The sequence below is a fragment of the Lactuca sativa genome, chromosome 7 (assembly GCF_002870075.4).
Source record: "Lactuca sativa cultivar Salinas chromosome 7, Lsat_Salinas_v11, whole genome shotgun sequence".
Lineage (NCBI taxonomy): Eukaryota > Viridiplantae > Streptophyta > Magnoliopsida > Asterales > Asteraceae > Lactuca > Lactuca sativa.
Window position 1 is genome coordinate 13431358 of NC_056629.2, and position 27346 is coordinate 13458703.

The following is a 27346-nucleotide window of genomic DNA, read 5'->3' on the forward strand; positions in this document are numbered from 1 at the left end:
ATGAATAACATAGTATAGTATTAAAAATATGAAAAAACTCAATCCATAAAAAGAGCAATATGAAAAAGTTATAGAATGAAAATGTCCCTACAAAGTGTGAAGGAATTTTGGTGGGTTCTTGATCTTGTTTGGTTCTTTCAAAGTGTGAAAATTCTCTCTCTCTCTCTATATATATATATATAAATCATTTGTGTAGAATGTATTGTAGTTATCCCAATATGTATCTATAAAATCTTTTATAAAATAAACTGATTTTTAAGTGTTTTTAATATAAAAACATTATATTTTATAAGTGCAACACTCTAAAAATTCCAACAAATTTAAACTTTTCAACAACAACCAATTTCATAAAGTTATTAGAAAAAGATTTTCAATATATTTATTATCAGAGTATTTCCCAGAAACCACATCGTAAACACATAAAAACTCGAAGAGCGGTACGATCATGCCTTTGCCTTGCCACGGTCTCCTGAAGTACCTGAAACATTTAAACCACAACTGTAAGCCCGAAAGCTTAGTGAGATACCCCCAAAATACCAACGCCATACAAACATAACCATATCATATAATCGATATAGTACAGCCATGCACTTCGGGTCTACTTTGTGACTGGTCTGTCGCACCGGCCTACAGTCCACCTGGTCCACCCTCCGGGTCTAGCCATATACATCGAGTCTACAGTGTAATTGGTCCGCCCGCACCGGGTCTTCAATCCACCTGGTCCACTCTCTGAGTCTACAATATGACTGGTCTGCCCGCACCGGGCCTTCAGTCGGCCTGGTCCACTCTCCGAGCCTCGGCATGTCCGTTCCGCACTCGTGGGGCCTACAACCTATCCGAACCGCTCGCTGGGCTTGCGGGATAAGCGGTCCGCCCTGGGTATGTTGGCCTACAGCACAAAGCAGGACCCGCCTCAACCCAACTCCAGCCTAACAACCATGTGTACATAAATATACAATCATATAACAATACGCATCCAACCAAACCGATCTAGCAGATCACATAACATAACATCATCCTAACCAGGATACCGACCTAACCGGTAACTAGCATAGCATCATCCTATATACCAGGATACCGACCTTAACCAGGTCTCTAGCATATACCATCCTAACTACCAGGATGTAAACATAGCAAAGTAATAACATAACAACAACACCCGGATTACAATCCGATAAATGGTCGGCCTTGGTGCCTTAGACCCTGTTGATATAGTGAGGATAACTCACCTCGCAACTGCTGACTAAAAAGGATAAGAACACGCTGCTCCAACCTCCGACACGAACTCCACCACTGATCAATACCAAAAGACTGAACTCAATAAATACCCATAATTACCAAAATACCCCTGAAGTCAACTGGTCAACTCTTGGTCAAAGTCAAAGTCCTTGGTCGAGTTGCTGCCCATCTTCATGTAACTCGCCGAGTCCAAGGCTATCTTCAACCAGCTATCTTCAACCAGCTCGCCGAGTTGTTCTTCCAACTCGTCGAGTTGCTGCCCATCTTCATGTAACTCGCCGAGTACACCCATGTGACTCGCCGAGTACCACTAGTTCTTAGCTCATACAGAGGCTTTCCAAGCCATGCAGGGTCTCAAATCCATAGATCTACTCTTATACAAGCCATCCATCACGTAAAGTAGCAAACTTTACGTGAATCCAACGAGATCTAAGCATAATACACTCTTGGCTAAGGTTTGGGACTAAAAGGCTTCAACAACAGCTCTTGAACAGGGACTTTATGCTCTTTTGGATCATCACTACTCTAGATCTGAGGTAGCAACCTCAGATCCAACCTCCAAACTCAAGATAACACTAGATAAATTCCCAAAAATCCCACAAATGATAGATCTAGATGGATAACAGCTCAAGCAACGAATCCTTACCTCCAAAGAAGACTCCAACAGAAGAATAAGCCAAAACCTTGCAAAGCCCCTTGCTCCAAACTTCTTAATCTTCAAAGATTTCTTCAACCAACACTCCTTCAAGACCCAAATGCTCTCTAATTCTCTCACACATGAAAAATTAGGGTTTCTGGACTTCAAGGGAAGCAAAGAGGCTGGGGAGAGGGTATTATGTTCTTTATATAGGGCTCAATCCCTGGGATTAGGGTTTTCTCCACACAACACCAACTCGCCGAGTTGGCCACTTAACACTCGACCAGAATCGGGACCCTACTCGCCGAGTCCACCCATGGACTCGCCGAGTTGACTATTCACATTTTCACTTTAAACCCTGAACTTGTACTCCTGAACTCGGGATGTTACAATAAGTTTTTTTGGTTTACTAGTTAAATTTTGATTTGTATTAAAAAATCATTTATTTGGTATAAAAGTATTATATTATGACCTTGTAAATTCCGATCAAATCAAATAATTGATAAAATATAGTTTTATATTTTTTGTTCAAATTCATTTTTTTTAATTAAACACAATATTTTTTTGTCTTTTATGAATGATTCATTTATTCTCATAATAACAGATTTCTATAAGTTGATTGCTTTGACTAATTTGAGTTTTTGTGAACGATATTTGGTTTTTGAAAACACGAATTTTTATGGATGAATTTTACAGTTTGGTTTTCAATAGATTACCGAAATCCAATGGCTTTTCAACCCTAAAAAACCGAAATCATATAATTTTTTAATCTAAAAAAATCTGAAATTAAATCTAGTAGTCAAAATCAAATGATTTTTCAACCCAGAAAACTGAAACTAAATTATAAAATCTAAATACAAATAATTTTTCAACAACAAAAAAACTTTATGATTGACACTGAATTATATATATATATATATATATATATATATATATATATATATATTATCAAAAATTATTATTTATGATATCTAACTTTTATGATAAAAATATACTCTATAATAATAAAATAGTGGTCTAAGGATGTAAATTTTTGAAAACATCAGTGATTTTTTCTAACAAAAAGGAGTAAAACCGACATTTTATAGGTCATAGTGGTCGATGAATTATTTTAACAAAAGTAAAATTAGATGTTTACATAAAAATATTAAATAAATATAATACTTTCTATAAAATTAGCGGTAGTATGTACTCATAAAGGCTATAAGTTAAGCCCATTCCTAAGTACAAAATAGGGATGAATTATAAAACCGAAAAATCGGATCGGTATAACAAGAAAATCCTTAAACGGTTTGAATATTGGGTCTAAAAAATAGTTTTATCCGGGTTCCGGATATTCTTGGTACGGGTCCAGCGGATTCGGGTATTTCGGGTTTTATAATCGGATTTGTAAAAAATCGGAACCAGGTTTAACTGACTGAAACCGGTTTAGTGGGCCAATGAACTAGAAATTGTAGGGTTATGAAAAAATACGCTTACTGATTTAGTTCTCAAAAATTTCTTATTCTTTTACATAATTTCTTTTTATTTTTTTATTTTTTATTTTCTACTTTGTTGCTGAGTTTTTAGTTAGTTTTAAACTATCATATCCGCTTCATTATGATTTTTTTTTATTTAAATTGACAATAGTTATATACTCAAGAAATAACTTATTTACATGTATATTGAATCACTTACAACCTTAAAAAAATGAGATATCAATTTTGTTTTGTTTCTGTTACAACGTTGTTGCTGAATTTTTACTTTAAACTGTCATATCTGTTTCATTATAAATCTATTCGGGATTATTTCAAAAAAAATTTATAGTTCACTACTTGGTAATAGTTATAGTCTTTTGAAACACCCAATTTACATGCATATTGAGTCACAACTCTCAAAAAATGATATATATATATCCAATTTTTATGATATTCTTTTGATAAATCGTTCATTTGCACGAGATATGGTAACCATCTTGAGTGAAGATTTTGTAACTTGTCGAACAATGATCTCTTTCTTGTTATTAACAAGTATTATTCCAGGTTACAACATATATATATATATATATATATATATATATATATATATATATATATATATATATATATATATATTCTTTTGTTACAAAATTCTAGGTTTCCGGTTCTATTTTCGGGTTTTTAGTTATTTCCGGATCTAATACACGAATTTGATTCCAATTATCCATTTTCACTTCCGACCGGTACCATACTCACTATACCCGGAACCGGTTATTGTATATAAGTGAAATTCTCGGTTCTTGTAATCCATCAATCCCGGGTTTCAGGTCCGAGTAAACCGATCAGGTTTTAGACTTACTTTCATCCCTATTAAAAAATATCAGTTTGCAATGTCCATTGTAGCTTGCTTTGTTATTTTCAACCAATTATATATTTTTTACTTTTGTATTTTCCTTTGCTATTTTTAGCCTTTTTTTTCTTTTCACTTTTTACCTTTGTTATTTCCACCCCTTTTAACTTTTATTTTTTTATTTTTTACCATTGTACTTTATTTTGCTATTTCCAACCTTTATTTTTTTTTTCATTTTTATTCTAAAAATCAATATTTTTATAAATACACGTTGTATAATTACAAATATAATATATCAATATAATTATTAAAATTCAATTTATAAAACAAAATAGGTCACCACAACACACGATGCACAAACAAACTAGTGAGATTTAAAACCCATCACCACAATTTCCGTTTGAGAAACTATCTCTCTTGTTGGGCTTAATTTTTAAATATTAGGTATTTGACTTAAGTTAGAGGTTTGATGTGGGCCAATTAAGCTATTTAGGACGAGACCTACCCTCTGCCTAGAGCTGCACATTAACGGTCATGGACCGATCTCAGGTCGGTCCCGAAATGGTCCGGTCTTTTTTCAGATCGGTCACCAGCAGTCTCGGGCCGGTCTTTTTTTGGACTGGTCTCTTTCGGTCTGGTCTCGCAGTGCTTCCATGCAACTCTTGCCCTCTACCCATACATAATGGGCGTTGATATTTCCACATAATTTTTTTTATCTTTCCACTGCCATTTATATTTATTGACACTTTTACCCTCTTGTAGTTATTTAAGAAAGAAAAGCATTACCTTTTTTGTTTTAACTACGTCTGCTCCTATCTCTCTCACACACTCTCACACACATATATTTCTTCTCCATAATTCAGTGTAAAAATAATTCCATCATTCTCTTGTCGTTCAAACAACAACTAGAAAGACTCTTAAATCAATCAACTCTCCCTTTCATGATTTACCTCTCCCTTCACGATTTGAATATGTTCTGTTTTTTTTCCTTTAACCCACAGAAAACCCAAATTAATTATTCTGCAAACTCCATCTTTGATCAAACCACCACCACCATGGAGCATCGGCTCCATCTATAATTTTGATATTGATCGGAAAAAGCAAACAAGGTCAAAAGCGTCTTTAATTAAAATCTTCACATGAGGGAACCAAATAACAATATGAGAAGACTCTTTATTGATCAGAGCATCGGAAATCTGCAGAAAAGATTGTCAGTGAACAAACCAGAACAAGTATTTCCATCTCCCACTATCCACTTGATGTTGAATGATTTGAGGCTTGCAATTAGGATAAAGAAACAATCCACAACCATTATTATAGAGAAGACATGCTAACTCTTAAATAGCTCAAGAAAAATGAGCACTCCACCACTCAGCATTTGATTATTCCTACTCTTTGGTGAAACCAGATGATTTAGTGAAACTTAAGAAATGATACTTAGAAATGGTTGGCTATAGATAAGTTGGGTTCTTAAAATGAAATTATAGATTTTGTTCGTTATGTGCGTGTGTGTATATGAGAGAGAGGCGGACGCATGTTTGGTAATAAAAAAAGACATAGTTAAAATGAGACTATAAGGGTATAAATGTCACAAAATTTAGATATCAGTGGATGGATAAATAAATCACTGTGGAAGAATCACCGCCCATACATAATGGTTAAAACTTAAAAAGGGTAAAAAGGGTATGGTTATGCAAGGCCCGATGGATTTCTCCATAATTTTTAATAATGAAATTATGTATGAATTCTTACATAATTTGAATTTTGAAAGATGACCAGAGGAAATACTGTTGGACTCTAATTTCTGATAATCATCTATAAACAATAACAATTACAAATCAATAAAAATAAAACTAAAAATGAACAAGTTAATTAGTTAAGATAACTTTATTATTGCAATATAACAAACAATTTTAAATGGTCATCCATGTGCAATGATACTCATATATAACTCATGCAGCTTTCTTGATACACATCGCCATTCTTTTATTAAGGAAAATCCCATCCTTCATGTCTTACAGTAAACACCATGATCATCAACAAGCAAACACATACGGAAAACGATGATCAATCTTCTACTTTTTAAGTCCTAGCTCGATTTTCTGAACAGTAGGAACGTCTGTTTTGAAGGACATAGCAAGCACATTATCATCAATACCAGTAGTGAAAACAGACTTTGGCACCGAAAGCAGGCCACCGTTCGCACTTCCAAATGCAGAAATCGCTATGGCCGATTGGTTGTGGTTCCTGTTGTACTGAAAATGAACAAGCCCCTTTGGAAACACAAACATGTCGCCTGTTTGAAGAGTTTGATTATACAAAACGTTCTTGGTGTCAACAAATCCAACTTCAAGGGTACCCATCATCACCAACAACAGTTCAGCTGAACGAGGGTGAGTGTGAGGTGGGTTCACGGCAGCTGCTGGGAACTGGAGCACCGCATAGGATACACTTTGGCCGTTTAGAGCCGGGAATTCGTTCATGGTAGCTTTAAGGACTGTGAAATTTTTAGGGTTTGGGTTGTAATACGCACTGAGTCCACTGAAGGTGAAGAAACTGGCATCAACAGAGCTCGTATTTGGGGTGACGAAGTCGGTTAAGATATCAGGGTCATTAGCTTGTGTTGTTCTTGAAATGGCTAGAATCAAGGTTAGTCCTAGTAAGAGAATAACAGGCATTCTAGATGAGGTAGCCATGGTTGAAACTGAGATAGCAAACAAACTGTTTATGTTCTATATATGGCGCCTATGCCGCTTTAATTAGTGTTCGTGTTTGAGTCTGTATATAGGTGTTACGTACGAGGTACGACTACAATGACGATGATATTTATGTTTAAGTTGTATCACGTCCTTAATTGCCAGAGAACAAGAAAAAGCATATACGACTACATTGTAGGATTTAGGAATTGTTGTTCATGTCATTTGCAAGTTTAATATAAATATAGACCAAAGATTGTAGCTGACAGCATATCGTTGACATTTCGATAATTCGAATGAATGGCATCCAAACAACCAGACTAATGAAAAGTGTTTAGTCTGTAGCCTCGTTTTAATCAACTAGCTGTAGAATTGTGTGAGGTAACCAAAGCTTATTTGTTTCGTAAAATATCCTTTAGCTCAACAAGAAATCATGTATTAATTTCTTGACTGATGTTACATGCATGAAATGTTTGGTAAATATATATCACAAGCATATATATAAGGCATATTCTTTGATTACCTTATATTAACTGACTTTTATGTGTATATATACATTGACATCTCTGCAACTGAAGAACAAGACATTGATTGTTTTCCAACTTCAAAGATGGCATCAAAGATTCAATTTTTCTTGCTATTTTTAGTTTCATGCACCACTCTGCAGATATCAATGGCTGGAGATCCAGACATTCTGACTGACTTCATCACACCACCAAACGTAGGACTCCCACTGGATGGAAACTTCTTTACATTCACTGGGATGAGAGCACTAGTGGGTGCACCATTTCCAACAGCTTTTAAGGTTCTGAAAGCAACCATGGCTGAATTTCCAGCTCTTAATGGTCAAAGCGTTTCTTATGCCGTACTCCAGTTCCCTAATGGCACAGTCAACCCACCACACACCCATCCACGAGCTTCGGAGCTGTTGTTTGTTCTCATGGGTTCTTTAGAAGTTGGGTTTGTCGACACTACTAATAAGCTGTTTACTCAGACTCTACAACAAGGTGACATCTTTGTGTTCCCGAAGGGACTTGTCCACTTCCAGTTTAACAGTGATTCTAAGAATCCAGCTTTAGCACTCTCTGCATTTGGTAGTGCAAGCGCAGGGACTGTATCTGTTCCAAATTCAGTTTTCAATTCGACCATCGATGATCAGATATTGGCCATGTCATTCAAGACTGACGTTGCTACCATTCAAAAGATAAAATCTGGGTTTTCAGGCTAATTAATTCATAAGTACTTGCCGGTTTGTGTGTATTTCTTGTTTAGGCCAATAACTATGTTCTTAAATCGTGAATAAAGTTTTGAATTTGATTTTAAGACACAATTTTTTGTTCTTATGTTGTGATGTTAGGATTGATAATCACAAAATTAGAATCACAGGAGACAAAAAGGATATTAATTAGCAAACTTCATGTTCGGAGACATGACTATGCATCTCATATGAATAACATATTGGATAATTATGGGACCACTTCATTATGTACGATATATTATTAAATCCAGTTATTATGGTAAAAGTATAAATTGTTGATGGACCGATTTATAGAATATTTACTTACCTTGTGGGTTAAGTTCCCGGTTTGACTCAAGATCCTCAAGATCCCTTCCATCTCTCACATTAGGGTTTATCTCCATCTATAAATATATGTGATGATGAGCAAATCAATACACACGAAATTACACTAAGAAATTCGTATGGTTCATTGCTGAGGGATTTTAGAGAGAGTTCTTGAGATCAACTGGAAAACTCTTCCTAGTCTCTAGATCTGAAAATCTCAATGGAAAAGATATGTAATCATTCTTTCATGTTTAAGTTTTTTTTAATTAGATTCGAGATTAAAGATCTTCATATTATGCTTCCGCGTTTTACGTTTTGGTTATGAAAATAACTAACAATTAGTATCAGAGCTTACTCGAATTTGTTACTAGAAAAAAGTTTGATCGGTTTAAAGCCATCAACATTAGTTTTTTCCCAAACAAAGAGCCTTTTCTTTTCATCATTCCGACCAGATCGCATTTGTTTTCTTACCGGCGATGAGAGAATCATAGTATGAGCATTAGTTTCTCAAGAAAATTATTTGTTTCTTGAATATAATATGTTAAAATAATCTTTTGGTGCCAAAGCCGATAGCTGCTTTTGCTTGTACTCAGCTTTTCCTTGTTTTTCTTCCTAATATTTTATTTAGCAGAAAATACAACACCTTAATATTTGCAGCTCTTGTTCTAAGTTGTCAACATTATATATTTTGGTTGATATATATATTTTTTCAACCTTAACATGTGTATATGTTTTATTAATTATATACATCAATTAAATATTTATTATGTATATCTAATTAAATCCATGAATCATGGACTTGATATGCATACCGTTTTTTTTGGGTTGGAAACTCTTAAAATAAAGATATATTACGTTAATATATTTTTTGGGATTTGCCGCTTATGTATTTTGGCGGTTTTCACATAAGGTATGATGCAATAATTAAAGTTTTTTAAAAGGAAAATGAATTTTATTTTATTTTATTATTTGTTGTCTAAGAACAACTATGTTTTTTCTGTATTGGACTTTTCCATGGATATGGATATACAGTTTAGTTATAGAGGTATTAAAACTCATTTAAAATATTACACACGTTATGATATGTTATTAGTTCCATATAATATCTTGAATAGCTATGTATGTGTAGCGACCCAAAAATACCATCCAAAAATTTCGTTTTTTTTTATTATAACAAAACCCATGAGGCTGAGTATCACATAATAAAACCATATACTGTGTGTTTCAAAAACCATAACAAAATACTGTGAGAAAAACTGAATCACAACTGTATCCAAACATATCAAGAAAACTAAATCAACTCATAGGACAAATCTAAAGCTGTGGTGTGTGCGATGCCATCATCCCGAGCTCTTCCCTTTGCTTGCGGAAGTACCTGAAACCAAAAATAAAACTGTAAGCACGAAGCTTAGTGAGCTCCCCCAAACTACCACATACCACATAATAACATATAAACACATACGGGGCCTTGCCCACTGCATCAGACCGAAGTCCAGGCTAACTGGCGCCTTGCCCCCTACATCGGACCGAAGTCCGAAGCTGACTAGGACCTCTGTCCCTTACATCGGACCGAAGTCCGAAGCTGACTGGGACCTTCGTCCCCTACATCAGACCGAAGTCCGAAGCTGACTGGGACCTCTGTCCCCTACATCGGACCGAAGTCCTGAAGCTGACTGGGACCTTCGTCCCCTACATCGAACCGAAGTCCGAAGCTGACTGGGACCTCTGTCCCCTACATCGAACCGAAGTCCGAAGCTGACTGGGACCTCTGTCCCCTACATCGGACCGAAGTCCGAAGCTGACTGATCATAGCATAAACATGTCAACTAGCATAAACACATAAATCCTGTCTGAGCCACTGAGGCGTCAAACATACTAGCTACTGCATTAGACCGAAGTCCAGAAACTACAACTAACTGAACGGGCCGGCATTAGGGCCTTAGACCCATTCCTACTGAAGGGAAACTCACCTCGTGAAATGGCTGCTGTGTGAATGGCTCTGGAAGCTAACTGCTGCTGCTCCGGTATCTCCCCGACTACAAGTCCATAAACACACTCAATCAAATGCTAAACATTGCACTGGGTAAAATGACTCTTTTACCCTTGGTCAAAGTCAACTCTCTCGGTCAAAGTCAACCCACAGTTGACCTGACTCGCCGAGTTGGGCCGCCAACTCGCCGAGTCTCTAGTCTCACTTCTCAACCCTACTCGTGGCTACTCGTCGAGTATGGCATCGACTCGACGAGTACCCTCTCGATCCAAGAACTCAGACAATCTTCATCCGACTCGCCGAGTCATATGAACAACTCGACGAGTTGTTCTTGAGCTAAGAAGATTGCCTTGGACTCGCCGAGTTGTATGAACAACTCGTCGAGTCCCTCCATTACTGAGTTTGTCCTCCAACTCATTGAGTCCACTCTACTACTCACAGGCTTCCACTCGACATCACTCAAAAAGGGAAAAACGGGACTCGCAGCTTGACTCGCCGAGTCGTTCTTCCGACTCGCCGAGTCACATCCATGCAGCTACTCTAAACTCGATTCTGCTTGAATCCAGCGTCTGAAACTTATAGATATGGGATTCCCTAACTCGATTAGCATGTAAAGATTCTATCTTTATGTGTCCAATAGCGACCAAGAAGATAATAAGGCTCAAAAAGCATAATAAAGGCTAGATCTAGGGTTCTTATGCAAAGCATCTCCAAAAAGGCAACAGATCCGGGCTCTACTACTCCTAAATGAACAGATCTAGGGATATTTCGCCCTATTAAGGCATCCATACAACTATAGGGCTTAGAAAATGCATCAAACTAGCCCTAGAAGAGTTCTAATGGAGGTCTAAAGCATAAAACAGAAGGAATCCGAGAAATACCTCAATGAACTCCGATTTGCCCTTGGATCTTTGCTCTACACCTCTTCTCTTTGCTCCTTTCTTCTTCTTCTTCAAGCCTTCAAAATCCACACAAAAGCACTTAAAACAATAAGGAATGGATTAGGGTTTTCACACAGCTCTCTGAGGGTGAAGGAGGCGAGTTTGGGGCACATAGCATTGCTTAAATAGTGAGCAACCCGGGGATTTAGGGTTTCTTCCAGGCAGGCAGACTCGCCGAGTCCCGAATATGAACTCGTCGAGTCGCCAACTAACACGTGCACGAAAACTCGACCCTACTCGACGAGTCAGGCCATAGACTCGCCGAGTCGCTCAATAAAACTTCTAAATAAATGCCACGAAAGCAACATACCAGAGACGGGGCGTTACAATATGCTTTCCTTTCAACAAGATATATTTTATTCATGATCATGTGAATATCTTTCTTTTTTATGGTTGTGATTTTTTAAGAAGTCACAAGATATGTTTTTTATGGTATGATTAGCATTTATCGGGTGTAATACAAACAAACTAATGGGTTGTTTTATGATTGAAAACAATGTATCAAAATTATGGGATTTTTTTTTTGGTTTTTTGATTGGTATAATATTGTTACCAATGTGACATCTATTATTTTCATCAATTTGGTTAAAAATACTTAAAGTTTTATATGATATTGTTTATGTGAACTGTGTTCGACCTAAAGGTAAACACATTTAAAATATTTTAGGTTAATTGTCAATAAAATACAATTATGACATGTTTATTTATTTTTAGAGTAAATTAATTGACACAATATATCGCCAAAGTGATATCTTTTGTGAAAATTAATTTACAGAAAATTTAAATTTTATGGTTTGTGTTTATTAACGCGGATATTAATCGACCCAAAGGTAGGTTAATATTTGGTCGGATAAACATATGTTTGATGATAAATATGTGACAATTTTTAGGTTACATGTCATTATTTAGTCAATCCAAAGAGGGGCTTGTTAATTGACATGATATATTGTCAATTCTTATTATCAAAATTTATAGTTTATATGTTTATTAATGCATGTATTAGCCGACCCAAATGTAGACTGGTATTTTTCCAAATAAACATATATGTGGTGATAAACATGTGGCGATTTTTTGGTTCCATGTGATTAATACGTCAATCCAAAGAGGGGCTTGTTAATTGACATGATTTATTGTCAATGTTTATCTCTAAAATAAGGTTATCTCTTGCAAGTTAGTATTACTGTCCAAAGACTTGATATTAATGTTGTGTTGATACCTTATAAAAATGTCATAAATTGAATTTATTGATTACAGTTTATGGATTAATGAGAATAAAAATAGATTTGCTTATATTTGAATTATGGTATTATATATGTTAACATTGATCACATTTATGAGTCATGTACTCAATGAGATTAACTTTAAGGAATGGAATGAGGGCGTTATGTTAGTTCTCAATTGTATGGGTATTGGCCTTGCATTTTTGGATAGAGCAACATTCTTTGAGGATGTTGAGTTTGGGGGAGAAAGAAGGTTAAAACATTGTCTTTAAGGAGGAATCAATCTTGATTCCTATTATTGCTTTCGATAGTATGCAAATTATGGAAAAGTGATCGACAATGTTATTTAATCTCTTATTCAGAATACACAAACTCAACAACCTCAACTTTGGATATCCTATGCGTGGTACCACATTTTTCATCAAATTTTTTTGATCTCTTTTGGTTTTGAGGTAAATACAATAGATGATTTGTGTATCACAGATTAAGTGGGAGTAAATTTATCTTTTTGGTTTTGGGTAGATATCTATGCAACTCAAGTTTGGATCATAAGAAAGCAACCAAATGGATTTGAGATATCTATATATAGCAAAAGGCCATATGCTCAACTATAGGAATTTCAGATGTTTTAGAGATCATTTTTATTAAGAATATGATTTTATTAGATGCCAAAATGGTTCCTGATCCATATCGGGATACTTTTACATTTTAGCATGATGAGCCACTTCATGGAATAGACTTCGGTAGCTTCTTCCATAATCGCAGCATAATTTGTAGCATAGAATATGGTTGTGGAAATTTGTCACGAGGCTACACATTATTGGTATTGAAAGACCACTAAAGTTGTGACAATAAGTTAGCAATGTTATATTCCAACAACAAAAGTTCTATTAAGTCAAAGCATATTGACATCAAGTTTCCTTCTGTTAACACAATAGTCCAAAATGGAAATATATATAGCACATATGAACAAACTCCATGAAAGCGGATCCGCTCATAAAGGGATTACCTCCCTAGGTCTTTCATGAGCATACGACACACGTTGGTGTGATATTTGGTTTTAGTGGGAGTTTTATGGTGCTTTATGTTTTGTTTAAGATCAATTATGTTTTTCTGTACAGAATTAAGAATTTAGTTAACTCCATTATTAGTTGCACTTATTTGAAGTTTGATCTCACTTCAAGTTAAAAAGGAACTCGTTGGAAATCTATTTAGATTTTAAAACCACACTTCATGTTTAATCTATGTTGTTAGTTATATATGTATATGTGACCATTGATAGGTTTAGTTACGTAAATTGTAACAAATGCCGCTTTGATCCTATACTATTATGATTAGTGGACGGGATTGTTTAAGGGTACCAATGTTATAATAACATTCATTAAAGCGCTTATACAGTTATACGTACATTTATATATTCGTGGTCCAGTGGGAGATTGTTGGATAATTATGGGACCACTTTATAAATATGTACGATATATTATTAAATCAAGTTATTATGGTAAGAGTATAAATTGTTGATGGGCCGATTTATAGAATATTTACTTACCTTGTGGGTTGAGTTCCCGGTTTGACTCAAGATCCTCAATATCCCTTCCATCTCTCACATTAGGGTTTATCTCCATCTATAAATATATGTGATGAGGAGCAAATCAATACACACGAAATTACACTAAGAAATTCGTATGGTTCATTGCTGAGGGATTTTAGAGAGAGTTCTTGAGATCAACTGGAAAACTCTTCCTAGTCTCTAGATCCGAAAATCTCAATGGAAAAGGTATGTAATCATTCTTTCATGTTTAAGTTTTCTTTTAATTAGATTCGAGATTAAAGATCTTCATATTATGCTTCCGCGTTTTACGTTTTGGTTATGAAAATAACTAACATAACAACGTTGTGCAATCTCTAGGTCCCAAAGCTATGACACTTTATTTTTGTTAGAAAAAAGGGATCAGTTTGTATGATTCTTGAGGTACAGTGGACTAAAAGGGGAAATGGTGAATAGAGAAGTCGGACAATAGAGGATTCTTTTTATAAAAGACAGACAATTACAAAGGGGAAAATAGATACTTGGCTGCTGTTTTTATAGCTTCTATTCTACTTCAAAATGACTAAAACAATTAGCATATAAAGGCTAAAAGACAATCATTACAAATCCAAAGCTATACCCTTAAATCTAGAAGAGGTATGTGATGTTTTCCCATAAAAATACTAGGTATGGTATTTAGTTTAGCTAAATGATAGAATAAAATTGTAATTTACATGTCCTAAATGTTAATTTACATGTCCTAATTACACTACTAGAAACAAGGGTTTTAGAGACGGATGAATTCGTCGCTAAAGAATGTTTGCGACGGATCAACTACAAATTTACTTCATAGTCAATTAAAGTGTGACTAATGACTTAATGAGGGTTTTAGCGACGAATCAGATTTTTCTTGTGATGACCTTAGCGACAGAAAATCCATCGCAAATTGGTCACTTGATACGGTTATTTAGGACATTAGCGACAAAACTTAATACAATATGTCCATTGCTAATCTCTTGCAAAACTCTATCTTATTTTTTATTTCCGTCGCTAATCCCTCGCAAATTTAAGATGTGATTTTTTTTCTTTCCGTAATTAATTCCTCACAAATATATAATATCAAATCTTTTTTTTTCTTGTAGTGAATGTAAAACAAAATTACCAAAACATCAAATAATTATACAATACCAAACCAAACATTAACATTTAAATACCAAACATATCAAATAATTATACAATCCAAACACTAACATTAAAATACCAAAAACATCCATCAAAGTTTAACATTGATTAATATTTGTTTTCAAAGTATAATCTACCATAATTCTCAATTTAATCTCATATTTTGCATTTCCGCATAGATCTTTTCCATTGCTTGATATCTTCCATCCAAAAGAAGAATCGGAATGGAACTGGATTCCGATTCCTGTTTAGTCCCATGGAATTAGGCGTACCAAATTCCACTTACTTTTTCCTTTAATGGAAGGAGACTTGGTTGTTTGATGTCTTCCTGCTTTTTGTTAGATTAGTGTCTTTGTTGGAAGCAAGACTTTTATGTTGAAACCAAATGGAGGACTGAAATGGAACTGAATTCTGATTCTGACCAAAAAGTAAATGATAATACCGTGTTTGCAGATTGGTCTTCATAAATTGTTTCTCTTATGAGATTTGATGCTTTGAACATTTATGTTGAATATTACTGACCATCTACAACACCAAAATTAAAAGAATATTTAACATTTATATAAAAATGGATGTAATATTTTTAATTAGAAAGGAAATTACATAACTAACCTTCATTTTCTCTAAAAGTTGATTGCTTTTCTGATTGGTCAGGCCATGTACCCTTTTCTAATCGCAAACTCTGAAAGTTGATTGCTCACAAAATGGGAAAAAAAGTATGCACATATTATTTAAAGTTTATATCCATAAAAGATTCTTTTATAAAACTAAAAAAGTACCTGACATCAATCATTTCGAGGATTTGGTTTAGTTTTTTCCGTCTAAAACATTCATGTAAATAGAGTCATCGACTAGTCAACTTTTACCACATTTTTACAAAATTGGAGTTCTCTTTTAATTTAAAAAATGGGAAAGAACTTACTGAATCTTGGCAGTAGTCGATGGATCAACAAAAACCTAAACTCTGAACTTGAAATTGAAATTGTAGCAGTTGCGGGATTGGAGTCATTGTGGTTATCTTCTTCTTCTTCATTTGGTTTGTATGTAAATGAGTGAGATTGATTGTATTGAGGTGACTCAGGTTGAGGAAAATCTTCCTATATGAAAATGTACTTTTAGTAACTAGATCCCTTATATGATCATTAGCTAAATGCAAGAAATAGCAATGTATTTACATTTAGTTGTTTCTTGCATTTAATCCTTTAATTATAACATAAGCTCTTATACATTGTTTCTGAAAGTACTTGGACACCATAAAAAGTTTTGCTTTTTTGCATCTTTTCTTATAAAACAATATTACCCATTTTTTTTGCTATCTATCAATTATAAACTTATAACATACACACACATAGAAAGCTTCATCCATTTTGATTTTTTTTTTTCATGAGGAAGAACATTACTTGTTTAGGTGATCTCTCATCATCATTAAATTCTTCCTTATGAGTATGTGAAGTTCTCTCAAATTTTAAAATACATAGGCCGATTCACTATATGAAAAAATGGAAGTGAAATCAAAATTAAAGGGTAAATTACACGGATGGTCCCTGTAGTTTGGGGTAACCTGCACGCTTAGTCCCTGAGCAAGATTTTTAACTCGGATGATCCCTAATGGTAAAATTCGTAACCCGCTTGGTCCCTCACTTAACATTCTGTCTATTTTGTGATTAGAAACTCTTCACGTGATAAGCACGCTGGGGGTATTTTTGTCTTTTCATATCACCCAGTCTTTAAACATGGTTTATTTGTCTTCCTCCCTCATTTCTTTCTTAATCGTAGTCTTCTCCTCCCACCTTTCTTCTCATAGTCGATCAAACATGTTGAAATGCAATTGTGGTGCGATATGCGTTATACAGACTTCAACTACGAAGAGAAACCCAGGTAGGGCATTTTATGCTTGCCCGTTAGAGGTATGATGCTGTAATTGTTTTAGGTGATTTTCTATTGTAACCCTAGTATGTGTATGTGCTAATCGAAGCTATTGACAGTACAGGGACCATGGTCTGGCTTTATTAAGTGGGTAGATGAAGAAAAGCATGGTCATGAGGCGGGAATGAAAAATGAAGGGCTCTAAATCCAAATTCAAGAACTTGAGGTCCAAAATCGAATCTGAAGGCATTGTTAATAATAAGTTGGTTTTTGTTTTTTGGGATAATTGTTTACAAGTTGTAGTGTTAGCTTTAAGATCAACTAATGTAGTTGCAGTTGTTTACAATGCATTGTAATGAATTTTATTTGTATCAAGGGTACCCTTTTATTAATGAAAATGATATTTTGTTGAACTTGATTGTATTTTACAATTTGTGTAGTATATTGGGACATTGCTAAAAGCAATCAAAAGATTACATTGTTGTCAAAAACTAAGCAATCAAAAAATGAGCAATCACCATAAAATGAGCAAAACAGATGACCAAAATAAAAGCAATGCCAAAAGCAATCAAAAGATTACATTGTTTGTCAAAAGCAAAGTACATTGCTAAAACTAGATACTATAATTACACCATGTTTTTCAAAAGCAATCAACATAACCATGACAACATATAACCTAGTTCCAAATAAGACAATGTTTGTCAACATCAACCAAAACAATACATAAGCACCTAAAAGCCACATTTATGGGGAACCTTTCCCTTTTTTGCTAACACCTGCCTTCACCTTTGCACTTCCATCTTCCACTTTTGCACTTCCAGCACCACCAACATTCCTTGAAGTTTGTGATCCACCAGCCTTCACTTTTGCACTTCCAACCTTCACTTTTGCACAACCAGCACCACCAACATTCATTAAAGTTTGTGATCCACCAACATTCCTTGAAGTTTGAGAACCATCAGCCTTCTGTCCCTTGCAAGTCCTTGCATTATGCTCACTTTTGTTACACTTAGAACATGCCACTGACTTTTATGCTCTTGACAATTGGTTACCTTTCACCAAATCCTCAACCTCCATGGCAGATCTCCTTCTTTTTTTCTTTGGTCTTCCAATAGGCACATGGTGTTTTGGAGGAAGTAAGGTTGTAAGGCATGTAGACTTCTCCCACATGTTCCTTCCATTGATTGGCTGAATTGTAAAAGAATACATATTCTTCCATGTTTCTATCCAATATGTTCGATGGACCCAATGTTTGAGTATCTTATCAATTTCTTTGTTCTTCAACATCTCCCACATAGTTGTTATTGCATGTGCACATGGTATCCATATTAGTTCCCACCTTCTACATGAACATGTTTGTTGGCCCATATCTATCATAAAATGTTCTAGAAGATTTTTACTGACTTGATATTTCCCATTCCCATATAAAACAGACCTTAATTGTGTAGCCTCTTTCTTCAGTTTTCCAAACCATATGGTAGCTATAGGAATCAAGGGACCTGCAACTTTATCAATTTCCTTTTGCACAGTTACAATTTTCTTCATTAAGTACTCTCTAATGTACTCCAAACATGTAATGATTGGTACATCACGACCTTCAACAATCTTGTTATTTAGAGATTCACACATATTGTTAAGCATAGCATCTGTATGAGCTCTACCTGATAAATCATTAATAATGCATCAGTCATTGTTACAAACTAATGATCTAACATTAAAATCTAACTATAAAGTGTGAACGAGAGAAATGCTGAGGAGGAATGTTTTTAAGCCACTCATACGCATCATTATTAAGTTTTCTAAGTTCCTCCATTGATCGTTGAAACTGTTGAATAGTAGATGCTTTTGCACAATCCCATAGCAGGTCTTTGAATTGCTTTGCCCTCCAATTAGCTTTCATGTTTTCATGGATATGACGAAGACAATAACTATGCCCATCGCATGGAAACAACTTTGCTATAGCAGGTAACACTCCCTATACATGAAAAAATGTATTAAAAGTATACGATATATAATGTGTTAATTTGATATTTGAATTAATACCTTTTGTCTGTCTGTCATAAACGTAAAATTTGAGTTGGTTCCTAAACCCAAATCATCCCCTAGACAAGTTAGAAACCAAGTCCATGAGTTGGTACTCTCAGATTCCACAACAGCATAAGCCAGTGGATATGTTCCATTATTACCATCAATTCCCTACATAAGTAAAAATTTCACAATTAAAGCACCATCAATAACCTAAAATACAACTTTTTATAATATAAATGTTGTTCATATGAAAAAGGTTACCACAACGGAAAGTATTTGTCCTGGGTATGGACCCTTCATAAAAGCACCATCGAGACCAAGAAAGTCTCTTCTTCTAGCAGCAAATCCCTTTTTTTAAAGGACTAAGACAGATGTATATGCACTTGAAAGTTCTAGTTTTTGCATTTGGATTAGGTTCACTCTCTACATCAATCTTCACAGTTGTGTCTGGGTTATGTTTTTGAAGTTCTAGAACATAATCTCTCAATAGAGCATACTGACCAACATAATCCCCTCGCACCTGATTGAGAGCTTCAGTTCTAGCCCTAAACACTTTCATCTTGGAAAGTCCCACTTGGTAATCACGTTGCAGTTGTTCTTGTAAGGCACGAATTGGAATAGTTGGGTTAGATTCCACCTGAGTTGCAATATTTTTGGCGAGAAACTTATAAGTACAAGCTTTAACATTTTGAGTTTGGAGACAACAATGTTCTTTGTTGTAAGATTTGACCATCCAGTTTATATCACGTTTCTATTTACTAGCGTAGAGGCTCCACGGGCACTTCTCTTCATCTTCATTGTTGACTTCTTGTTGACCTTCCCCACTATTGTCTAAGTTTCCCAGCTTTGGTATTGTCCCCCTACACACAACTCTTACCCTATTCTTGTCATTTCTTTTCAAAACCAAGTTCCTTTCTTGTCTCAATAGCATGGAGTTTAACTCTTTCTCTAAACTCTTGGGCTGTATTAAAGGTTTGAAGGGTATAAAAAGGTTCAACAACATTTTCTTCATCATTCTCATGAGCTCGTTGGATAGCTTTGATGGTCTTCTTTCGTTGACCAGCTGGACCTTCATCCGAAGATGAGCCTGGCAAAAGTACCTCGTTATTTAGTACTTCATGATTAAGCTCTCCAACTTCATTCTCTTCTTGTACCACATTGTCATTCATACCTCCAACCCACTATGCATCCATATCAATGTTATCATTGAAATCATTCAGGTCAACTTCTACATCATCTAAGATGTTGTCATTGTCAACATAAAAGTCTATATCATCGGACTCATTGGATTCATAACCACTATCATCGTCAAAGTTGTCCCCACTTCCAAATTCTTCTTCGTTTATGTCCTCAAACATGTCCCTACTTTCAAATTCATCCCATGGATCCTCTCCATGCTTGTTACCATCCCCAAATTCAACTTTATTTGTGTGCTTAAATTTGTCCCCAATTTTAACTTCAGCGCATGGATTTTCTTCCTTATTATTATCCCTATTATCAATAACAGTTAAGTCCATATTGTCATTTCCAGTGAGGTCCATTACATTAGCTTCTTTAGAAGCATCCCCAACAACATTTTTTCCCCAGTATCATACCAATCTAAGAAAAACCTCCGAGAACATGATGGAGGTTCAATAATTTCCTTTATTTGAATTTTTGATTGATTTGGGGACATTGTGTACGTATGTAATTGGGTTTTTCCATGCTCAATATAGACTTCAATCAACTTATGCTTGGAAATGAAGGTACCCAGATGTCTCACATCCAGATTACTACCCAAAGCAAATAACCCAAAATCTAAATCTGAAAAAGGTCGTTTAAAGTGATAGTACAAAGGTATACCTTCATCAACATAGCCTAACTGTTCCATCATTTCATCAATGTCGTGCACTGAGAATGTATCCATGTCGAGTAAGTCCACAGATGTTTGTTTTCCTTTGATGTACTTTCTTCCAAGAAATTTGGTGAACTTTCCACCATGGTACAACCTAATGGAAAAGATTGTCGGATACCCCCTTGTGAAATAACCCACTTCAGATAAGGTTTCAACAAAATCGAAGTTATAGAAGATTAGGAGTGAAAGAATACTTACAGTTGCGACGTCCAACATCGATTTCCTCTATATTTGCACATATACGCCACAACACCATTGCGTTTCAGAGGCGAAGATATCACGATTAGGGTTTTCTTATCTCGACTATGAAATTTTTGTTTGGGTTTTCTGAACGAAAAGATGGAGTACTGAGCAAAATGATCGCCTCTTCGTATACAACATGGCGGTAACACTAGAATATTAAAAAGACAAAAATGCCCCTGCGTGCCTTGCACGTGGGGTGTTTTAACGGAGCAACTAGACGGAATGTTATGTGAGGGACTAGGCGGGTTACAAATTTTATCATTAGGGATCATCCGAGTTAAAAATCTTGCTCAGGGACTAGGCGTGTAGGTTACCCCAAACCACAGGGACCATCTGTGTAATTTACCCAAAATTAAAATAAACATAGAGTGGTATCCAAAATTTCCTATCAATGGAAAATATGTGTCTTACAACTGATTGCTTATGTTGATTTGCCGAAGAGTTCACATACCCTCCACCTGTAAAAGAAGTACAAGATTATGTGCAAAATTACAATAATATCCTTCAAAGTTATAATTATCACTAATGTTTCTGTAGATGTAATAATCCATCATAACTTACATTTAACACAATCTCTCATAAATCATTTTTGAGAGGGACATTTATTGTGTAGTATAGGATGATAAAGAATTACTGTAATCAAGAAAAGGACCCTACACTTATATCCAAGAGAAAAGAACTTGACAAAACATATTAATAAAAAAAATAAGACATTAAATGGAGAAATTCTAACCGTATGTCCTCTTTTCCTCACTCTTCTAGTAAAGATGTAATAGTAAATATATTCATTTAATATCTGTGTAAATTAGGGTGATTATATAATAATGATGTTATATGACCATAAACATTATTATGAGTGATTCATATTTCATACCAAGGAAACAAATCACTATCAATGTTTTTAAATCACTACCCTTATGAAGAAAGAAGTCCCATATGCAAGAATAAAAGAATTGACACTTTAAAGTGCTTAAAGAAATTACAATTAAAAAAAAAACTTTATACTTACTATGATCTTGAAGAACCAACATACATAAGTATTTGGAAAATGATCTCTGGGGTTCTTTGCATCACATTAACAGATGCTAAAGCACGATGGCTACCCCTTTAGAACACAAAAAAAATAATAATAATAAAACACACCTTTAACATGGAAGGGCATAATATGAAAATGAACATGATATCAAGCTACCAACCTTATGATTATCTTCTTGATATCTTCCTTGTTTAAATGGCCTGATCTCTGAAGCAAGAAACATACTTTTAAGCATGTAATTTAGATTAATGTTTACATTTTGACAACCATATATTGTCCCATATGATGGTTCGTATATGTCAGTTCTAGGATCCATGATTAGTCTAAAGAGAGGATGTAATCAATTAATTACAATGTATGATTCATAGAATCTAAATTTACTTTCATTAAGAGAAAAATATGTGTACCTTCATGTGGAATCATAGTTTGAAGTGTCATAAAGCATGGAAATAAAGAAAACCTGGATTAGGCATAATGATGCAGTTTGTAAGAAGTAACAAACTAAAGACACAACATCTTTTAGAAAACTAGTTTGGGTAAGACTAAGATGAAATCCATAAAAAATTACCAAACATGCATAAACTATGAATCTTTGGAATATCAATCTATAGCTTAATCTAACAAAGTTGCTTAAAATACATAAACTATTTGATACCTTTCCTTGAATGCATTCCCTCCGACCCATTGTCCACTACATGAGTTCTTGACTCCAAAATTATACTTATAATTGGATCCTGAAACAAGGAACAAGATTTCTACTGGTCATATTATTCAAATATTGAGATACTTAAATGATAATTGCTCTCTATGGACGATGAGATGTTAACTCTTTAAATATCACACAATATGAACAAAGCTTTAACTCAATAGCTATATCCTTAACCTAAAATTCAAACATGAATCCTAGAAAGAAGATAGGAATAAAGAATACAAGAGTATTAAAAAAAAATACTGATAATAGATCCAAACATTCTGGAAATCGTGATTGACGCTCATTTTGAAATTGAGCTCTTTGTCAAAGGCATACACCTTGTACCAAATTTGTATCAGTTTAAATCTAGGAAAGAACTCATATGCTTATTTATGTAATCCATAATATTACGATCATCAAGAAGTAGAAATTAGACTCAAGATGATAATCAATATGAAATATCTCATTGACTAAAGGTAAAACATCATAAAAAACATCTAGATACCAAGGGTTTTAAACTGTAATAACAAAAACAAAATGTATATAAACAACGAAAAAACCCTAAGATAACCAAAATTAAGAACTTAAGGAATGTAGATCTTATAAAAAGAGTTGTGATTTGAGCTAAAAATGTAATATAAGTAAGAGAGATACATGGATATGGAACTTGCTTGCTACTAGAAAACAAAATTTGAAGTCAATGAAGACAAATTTAGATTTGCTCTACTTTATAAGAGAGGATGAACCGACAGATCAAATGGCGTTGTAAGGAAACATAGAGTCAAAAATGTAGACCGTCGGACCGAGATGAATGCCAACGAGGATGTGATTTATGAGGTTTTCCAATACTCTTCAAGCATACTTTAAAGATGGGCGATGCAGGTGGACGGTGGTGGAAGTGATTTTCAGGCGGAGGAGGGATTCGAATCGACAGAGGTTCGATTAGGGTTTTGGGAAGAAATGGTTTATAGCTTTGGGAAGAAATCAGAGAATGAAAATAAAACGGGGCATGGAAAAAAAGGGGAATGAAAATAAAACGAGGGAACTGAAAAAGAAGGAAAAGTTGGGAATAAAAAAAATAGGAGACGTCAATTTTTTTGCAAGCGATTGGCGAGTGCCATGAGGAAAAAGACATGTGATTTTAGTAATTCGTCGCTGTTACATCGCTAAGGGGTTTAATTTGCGGCAAATTAGCGATGGAACATTTTTTGTCGATAAATTCTTACCATTTCCATTTCACAGAAAAAAAAAACTTATTTGTTTACTTTTAGAAACGAGATAATATATAAATGCCATATTTTGAGGTCCGACTCTCGATATTAATGTGATCATCAGCCTTTAATACGTCATATTATAATTGATCGAAGTACGTACAAGACACTAGGGGTGTGCAATAAACCACATAAACCGCACAAACTGTCTGCATTCACCACACCGCACCGCATAATGCGGTTTTGGACGGTGACGGTGCGGTTTACGGTTTGTAACTTTTCTAAACTGCATTATATGGTGCGGTTTATGGTTTATATTTATAGAAGTACGGTTCAAACTGCACCACGTTATATATCAGTATAATTTTGACATAGATTTTTATGATTTGCACTTCATAACATTCATTCTTGAAAGTTAATATATAAAACTATTCATGAACATATATAAACACTTTACTACTAAATTGTTTGTTAAACCCACAACTCAATTGATTCACTGTTAAATTTAGTTTAGAAATTAAGATGGAATACTTCTTTAAGATTAATATATACACATAGATCTACGTTTATTAGTTAATTGTACAATTCATGCATAACTATGTCATAACTTTTAACTAATTTAATTATTTATAATTGTCCTGAAAGAATAATTACACCGTACGATTTATGAAATAGAACAGCCGGTAGCATAATGTTGAAAAACTAATCAAACCGCATTTAAACCGTACAAACGGCCCGTAGTACTAAACCACACCGTACAACAACGTTTAAAGTTTTCATGGTGCGGTTTGCGGTTTCTAAAATTCTCAAACCGTATATGCAGTGCAGTTTGCGGTTTTAACTATAAACCGTACCAAACCGCACTGCGCAGACCCCTACAAGACATACATTCATTATGCACAACATATATCGTAAAAGACAAAGCTAATTGACAAACTTGTTGAAGCGTCGTTCAAAAGTAAAACCGATGTATCACACCCCACAATATGATTTAATGTGACAGTATTCTTGCTCAAACAATGAGTCGTTGTCGTAGAAGTCAAGATATCCAAAATGATCAAATGACTTGAATTTTCTCGAGTGCTCCTCATCAACTAACTCTTCTGGTACTGATATGATCCCTTTGTGGTATGTAAATAACCCTATTGAGTATCTATATGCATGCCCTTCCATGACTACTCGATGATAAGGAGAGTGCACTCTGTCATTACTCCATGCCTATGCATATAACACTTAATGTATCACGTATATGTACCTTCTAATTAAGAGAAGTGTTGGATTTCATAGGGATAATGATCTTACCTTGAATGCATCACCTGCCATGACCAAGAAAGATGAAGGAGGATACTCCACATGGATCCAGTTGTTGTCCTTGTATTTAACCTCTAATCCCTTCACTTGGTTTTGGTTGAGTATGGATATGAATGTCTTGTCCGTGTGAGATATGGAACCCATTTTTGTCTCGCCTCCATTTGGGGGTTTGTATTTCATTACTCTGAGAAGATATGTCACGGATTCATTGTAGGATTCATGGTACCTATGCACTCCATAGCTTTCAAACGCCATCTTCCTAACGCTTTGTTCAATTTCAGAAACTAGTTTTGCATATGACTGAATCATTCTACTGATCATAAGAAAACCAAAAGAAAGGATTAGTACGTAACCCACTGCATGGAAAACCAAGGTTAATTTTTTCGTCAAAATAAAGTTTCTTCTTGTTGTCTTTTATTTAGATAACAATATGGATGCATGCATATATTTTTTATAGCATTAACTACATAATAATTACCAGAAATTGTCGTTTCCAGAGGGCCACATAACATTTGTGAAGTTATTAACAGCATTAACACTAGTAGCATGCTCAATTCCCATGCTTTCTAACAGTGGAAGAAACGGGATTTGGCCTACATAGCCATGGTAAGCCTTATCGGAAGTGTTTTTTATTTTAGTTTCCAGCGGAAGATCAAATAGGGTTTCTAAGGCATCAAATACTTCCCTACGGGCTTCCTTAGTAACAGTGTCGCAAACGACCAAAAAACAACCATATTCTTCAAGTGCATGCCTCACTTCACTGCATGCCGAAGACCAGCTGGAACTACTAGATGTGCTTTGTTTCATATCTACCATGTCAATCACAGGAATCTTGGGTTGTACAAGAAAGCCCATGATGAGAGAGAGAGAGAGAGAGAGAGAGAGAGAGAGAGAGAGAGAGAGAGAGAGAGAGAGAGAGAGAGAGAGAGAGAGAATCTAATGGAAGACTTGTTTCAGGTAATACCTTAAGCCGTTATACTGATGAAGTCTATATATAAAGAAAGACGTGGTTAATGAGAGATGCTATATATATTCTTTAAGTCCCTGAAATTAAGCTTGACTTCGTTTTATTATTATTATTTATTTATTTCAAAGGATTCTTTATTATTGGATACAATGTTTCTTGTAGTGTCACACTTTTGCTGACGTATATATATGATAGCTTCATTTCAACTAACATTTCCCTCAACCCGAAAATACATTGACGGAAATCATGGTTTTTCATAGATCAGATGTTCTCTGTTATGAAATAGATCAGATGCATAACCGAACGATTTCTAAAGTATGGTGGAGGAAATATTTCAGTTCATTCCTTTTTCTGTGAACATTTCCCAAAATTATTACACATTAAAAGACATTAATTGAACATTGCATTGACATATCGTCATTAGATTTCAACACAAATCAAAGCTTATGTATCCTGGTAAATAGTAAATTTTGATACTTGGTTACCCCTTCGTCTCAGATATATGAAACTTTATAATGACTTCGTATCAAATTCGAGATTTAGGTAATTATACTGCATGGAATGATTAAAATTTGAAATAATTGAGTAAATTACAAGTTTCGACCGTTTCTTAACGCTGTTTCCATACCAAAATGTCAGTATAAATAATTAGTTTACAATAATTTGGTCCTTTTCCAGCTGTTAAATTTTTGAGGATCCTCAGTGTTCACTACAAGAATAACTACCTATGGCAATGATACCTAACTTGACAAAGTATGGGTATGCCGACGACATGTCGTCGCTAGATTTTATCAA

The 27346-nt window shown here is 34.8% G+C and overlaps 4 protein-coding genes across 4 annotated transcripts; 1 reads left to right on the top strand and 3 right to left on the bottom strand.

Moving 5' to 3' along the window:
* Nucleotides 1-6111: 6111 nt before the first annotated feature.
* On the bottom strand, nt 6112-6895 carry LOC111906040 (germin-like protein 9-3). Its single transcript, XM_023901780.2, has one exon. The coding sequence runs from the start codon at nt 6877-6879 to the stop codon at nt 6259-6261; it is 621 nt and encodes a 206-aa protein (XP_023757548.2). The 5' UTR covers nt 6880-6895; the 3' UTR covers nt 6112-6258.
* A 594-nt stretch (nt 6896-7489) lies between these two features.
* On the top strand, nt 7490-8130 carry LOC111906054 (germin-like protein 9-3). The gene has a single exon (XM_023901789.2). The coding sequence runs from the start codon at nt 7490-7492 to the stop codon at nt 8105-8107; it is 618 nt and encodes a 205-aa protein (XP_023757557.1). The 3' UTR covers nt 8108-8130.
* A 7688-nt stretch (nt 8131-15818) lies between these two features.
* Nucleotides 15819-19931, bottom strand: LOC128127196 (uncharacterized). Its single transcript, XM_052765621.1, has 8 exons — nt 19626-19931; nt 19460-19546; nt 19214-19366; nt 18911-19145; nt 18230-18831; nt 17957-18142; nt 15917-15986; nt 15819-15829 (listed from the first exon to the last, which is right to left on the bottom strand). The coding sequence occupies exons 1-8, from the start codon at nt 19929-19931 to the stop codon at nt 15819-15821; spliced, it is 1650 nt and encodes a 549-aa protein (XP_052621581.1).
* Nucleotides 19932-24932: 5001 nt separating this feature from the next.
* On the bottom strand, nt 24933-26439 carry LOC111906053 (probable 2-oxoglutarate-dependent dioxygenase AOP1). The gene is made up of 3 exons (XM_023901788.2): nt 26063-26439; nt 25576-25897; nt 24933-25491 (listed from the first exon to the last, which is right to left on the bottom strand). Exons 1-3 carry the CDS (start codon nt 26437-26439, stop codon nt 25246-25248), a joined length of 945 nt encoding a protein of 314 aa, XP_023757556.1. The 3' UTR covers nt 24933-25245.
* Between the last annotated feature and the right edge of the window lie 907 nt (nt 26440-27346).

What these genes read in the sequence shown, in the direction of transcription:
- LOC111906053 (XM_023901788.2), bottom strand. Translation starts at nt 26,439, where the DNA reads ATGGGCTTTCTTGTACAACCCAAGATTCCTGTGATTGACATGGTAGAT. An exon ending in TCTGGAAACGACAATTTCTG is followed by an intron (nt 25,898 to 26,062) that starts GTAATTATTATG and finishes TCTTATGATCAG; the next exon opens with TAGAATGATTCAGTCATATG. An exon ending in TGGCAGGTGATGCATTCAAG is followed by an intron (nt 25,492 to 25,575) that starts GTAAGATCATTA and finishes TTATATGCATAG; the next exon opens with GCATGGAGTAATGACAGAGT.
- LOC111906040 (XM_023901780.2), bottom strand. Translation starts at nt 6,879, where the DNA reads ATGGCTACCTCATCTAGAATGCCTGTTATTCTCTTACTAGGACTAACC.
- LOC128127196 (XM_052765621.1), bottom strand. Translation starts at nt 19,931, where the DNA reads ATGGTCAAATCTTACAACAAAGAACATTGTTGTCTCCAAACTCAAAAT. An exon ending in TTATGACAGACAGACAAAAG is followed by an intron (nt 19,146 to 19,213) that starts GTATTAATTCAA and finishes TTTCATGTATAG; the next exon opens with GGAGTGTTACCTGCTATAGC. An exon ending in TCCTCCTCAGCATTTCTCTC is followed by an intron (nt 18,832 to 18,910) that starts GTTCACACTTTA and finishes ATGATTTATCAG; the next exon opens with GTAGAGCTCATACAGATGCT.
- LOC111906054 (XM_023901789.2), top strand. Translation starts at nt 7,490, where the DNA reads ATGGCATCAAAGATTCAATTTTTCTTGCTATTTTTAGTTTCATGCACC.